Below are 4,031 nucleotides of genomic sequence, written 5' to 3'. Positions count from 1 at the left end.
TAAACCCCTGTTAAACAATGAAAACCTTTCTTGAATTTTTGCGCCCCGAATTCTGCTCTGTTTAATTAAACAGGTTTTGGGGTATATGTTTTTAATCCGTTATCAGTTATGGTTGACTAGAACACATTCTAGTTAATCAGTTCTGATGGACGAAAATGTTGGCTTTTTGCAAGGCCTGCTGGGTTTAGCTATCAAAGTTTCGTTAATGTGCTGTAGGCTTACTTGTCTCACGCTCTGATTGTATTGATGTTTAGCTCAAATGCACGTTTCTAGCTGAACCATCAAAAGTCTCTGACCTCATTTTTATGCATAAAAATAATTAAAGCAGACATATTTCAGACATGCAAAATATGTGAATATATAAATTATATATAAACCTGTTTCATGTTAATACCTCTGCAGTCAGCCAAGTGGTGCTCCACAACACACCGTTTAGGCATGGGCATCTACGAGCAGCGACCATCGTCTGGAGCCCCTGGTAGTCGGCCTGAGTCACGGGCTCGCGGCAGCTCGGCTACGGGAGGCCAGAGACCCAAGACCACCCCCGAGCGATCATGCAGTGGGGATGGACGAAAGCCGCGAAAAACATATGGTATGTTTTCCTAAGACTTTGCATCTGAAAGGGGAGATCACTGTCTGATTCAGTGAAATGTTTATTCCTCATTTTTTTTGCAATCATGGTAATTTCACAGCAGCTCTACAATAGGCCTATTGCTGCATTTTCCCTTAACTTTAAGGCCCTCAGAAATTGGATAAACGAAGTACATGCGTTTTTAAATGGCCCGTAACATACACTTTTAAATATCCGCATTTTACTCTCTTTGTGTCTGAATAATGCAGCTGATAAGATGGACGAGAAGTACAAAGGACGCATCTCTCTGCTCGAGCGTCCTCCATGGAAACCCTCATCCCAACTACCGCACAACCTCTATCCCCAACTGCACATCCATCTGGGCGACCCCACCAACCACGTGCCTTATAACTGAAACACCTATAGCTTTGCCACCTGTGTGAAGCTGCCCTTAATTAAAAGCTTTCAATATCTGTACATACGTCATATCTAACGCCACTTAGATGTGTAATGCCATGCATGTCGCTTTTTTGCTCGTCGCAATTAACAGAATACCGTGAAACAAAACAAAATCAATTATTATCTTTTAGATATTATTATGCTTTTGTTATGTTTTAACACTGAGACAAAATAAGACACAATATTACATTTAGGATGAATTGTATAATCCTGAAAACAAAACATAGCACACCTTCACATCACTGAAACAAAATCATAATGGAATTGTCTGTGGAATTGTAACGCTGGTAAATTCACAAAGATATACTGAGCAGCACAGCTAAGTCCACATGTTGTGCTTTTACTCGTTGCACCACCTGGATTCCACTGATGCTGATGAGTGGATCATTTCCATGATCAGCGAAATACCTATATAAAAATTGTTTTTAATTGGTAACAAAGTTCACACGAGGCTTGGCATTTAATTCTTGATTGAAATGTCCGTCCCCAAAAGCGTTTAGAGTACACTTCGTTTAATTAAACACGTACTTCTGATGGTGGATGTATTACTGAGACACCGGTGCTATGTATTCCATATTCGAAACATCGTTCATTAACCACAATATAATACGAAACAATAATATTAATGTGGTCATTGGCAAGCCTAAAGATCGTTACCAGCATTCTCTACTCTTAATCAATATATATAATTATGTGCATAGTCAAAAATTGTATTGGTATAATTATGTATTCCAATTAAGATGTATTTTCCTAAAACATTAAGCAGTGGTAATGAATAAAAAAGAGTTGGGACGAAAGTTAAAGTCTTCTTCTATTTGCTCAATCAGCTTTTAAAACCAGTTCACATAGGCTAGAGTATTTTAACGATACGCACATAACAGTTTTATAACAATTGAAACTTGGAAGCGAGCTGGGGTACGTAAGGAGCACGTAAAGGCAGTATGAAAACCTAGTTCATTTTCTACATGAGCTGATGCAACTTGGACTGGTGATGTATAGCCAATGAAACTAACCAGAGATTTCGGCGTTCCGATTGCAAATTGAGAACGGGCCCCGTGTCAAGCAAGGCATCACTCGCCTGGCAGCCGTTGGTTCCAGCAGACGAGAATATCACCAGAACCTCACTGTTCTGGCCTTTTCCCATTCAACGCTTTGCCGGTCACTTTCTACATGTACTAAAGTAATAATTTAAAAAATTCAACGCCTTCCGGGCGGGGTGGGGGCGCCAGTCCTTTACTCATGCCGCATGGACATCAGAAAGAGCGCCACCTCATGTCCAGCACTGTCGGACTCCAAAACACTGCGCCTTCTTTGCTAGATCTGCGGAATCTGCCCCAAAGTGACAGACGGTTTAAAGCAATAGAATTTTTGGGGGAGATGATAAGAGCATGGAGCACGCATTTTCATCGTTTGACAGGCAAAAAACATTATGCATTAAAGTATTAATTCTTGCATTATGGATCATTACTAGTAGCACGTGTCATCGACACAGGGTGAGTTTACAAGCCAGGCGCTCCGTGCATGACGTCACTACGCAAAATTCACGCTGCATCGAAAACCACAGAACACGGATATGGCGGACTGAGCTACGGACAGACACGCTGCAAACAACACGTGGGTGCGGAGGCACACGTCGTGCACGCGATGTACAGGTAGAGTGACGGAGTAGTATACCCTCAGAACTGTGGAGTCCGACGTCCGCTCCTCAGTTCTGGGGGTTATACTGGTACTAGTGGTGCATGGTGGTCGCTTTAGTTTTGTGTATCATCAAGACAACACGTAAGAAATTAGTCTGTGAGGAATTTCTGGCACACACCTACGTGATATGAAGTACATGTAAGTTTTGCTTAATTCCACACTTACACTTTACAGGAAGGCCTTGTCCTTCAGACCATGGAGAAAGGAAAAGACCATGAGACCATGGCGTGCAGGAGTAGGACTAGGATCAAACACTTCATGTAGTGTAGGCATGCCTACACTACATGCACATGATGTACATGGCCCATTTCTGTGAAAATGACATTGTGAGTAAACTTGAGTAGGCCCATGCTAGCCCCACACGTAGAACTGTAGTGCAGTGGCTATCTTTTACAATCTGTCTCGTTTCTGTCGCCACCTCAGACCTACTTTAAGGCATTCATTCTTTATTTCCACCCAGCTAATTACATGTTGCAGTAAAATAGAAGCAGTTATTGTCGAGTAGGGATCCCATTAGGAATAATACACATTATTACGAACAATACAATAATTATGACGCACAATTAGACAAGAAGACAGTAATTATGACACGTAAACACTAAGTCTTGTAACCCTGTAAGACACAAAAACTAAATGATGTTAAATAGAATTTGAATACCCACTTATTAATAGTTAAGCTTTATATTTATGTCTGAATGTTATAGGTTCCCTAGATTCTTCATAGAGGCATCTAAGGAATTCCACAGCCTGGGGCCCTCATGCTTGATGACTGTATTTTGTGTGAGAGTAGTACAACGTACGTGCAAAAGACTGATGAAGTTTCTTGTGCTGTCAAGTGAAATGATGGTGCATTTCTTCATTTTTGATAAACATAGAACAAATGGATTTAGGTAATTTTTTCATGTTTAACTGGTGATGAGGATCCCAAGCTGAAGGAAATATATCATTTACTTAGAGAGTTTTATACAAATAAAACAGTGGACTACTATGTTCAAGGTACACGTAGGTGGCAGAGTGGATCATTCTTGAAACTTTTTTGCAGTTCAAGTATTCTACTGGTTGAACTAACCCCACAATTACCCTAGGCTAATATCCCATATGATAGATATGGTACAATTATATTGTAAAGTTGAAAAAGTACATCCTGAGGGAGAAGTGGCTTTAGTTATAACTCCAAGTCGTGCGAATATTATTGATTTGTTTTTCCATGAAAGATTCTGTTCAGTATACAGACCTACATCTGTAAGAATTTGACACAGTCGGTTTTATCAATTTGTACATCATCAATAAAGATTTCAGGTAA

At 40.3% G+C, this 4,031-nt stretch overlaps 1 protein-coding gene across 1 annotated transcript; it reads left to right on the top strand.

Moving 5' to 3' along the window:
* Positions 1-369: 369 nt before the first annotated feature.
* LOC147795032 (uncharacterized) lies at positions 370-1,833 on the top strand. Its single transcript, XM_087132318.1, has 2 exons — positions 370-592; positions 841-1,833. Exons 1-2 carry the CDS (start codon positions 385-387, stop codon positions 984-986), a joined length of 354 nt encoding a protein of 117 aa, XP_086988444.1. The 5' UTR covers positions 370-384; the 3' UTR covers positions 987-1,833.
* The last annotated feature ends 2,198 nt before the right edge of the window (positions 1,834-4,031 follow it).

Source organism: Acanthaster planci, unplaced genomic scaffold, assembly GCF_054643075.1.
Source record: "Acanthaster planci isolate LZ-2023a unplaced genomic scaffold, COTS_SCS Contig207, whole genome shotgun sequence".
Taxonomy (NCBI): domain Eukaryota; kingdom Metazoa; phylum Echinodermata; class Asteroidea; order Valvatida; family Acanthasteridae; genus Acanthaster; species Acanthaster planci.
This window is presented reverse-complemented; position numbering and strand designations above follow the sequence as displayed.

Coding starts and splice junctions, on each gene's coding strand:
- LOC147795032 (XM_087132318.1), top strand. CDS start 385: ATGTTAATACCTCTGCAGTCAGCCAAGTGGTGCTCCACAACACACCGT. Junction 593..840: donor AAAGCCGCGAAAAACATATG/GTATGTTTTCCT, acceptor TGAATAATGCAG/CTGATAAGATGGACGAGAAG.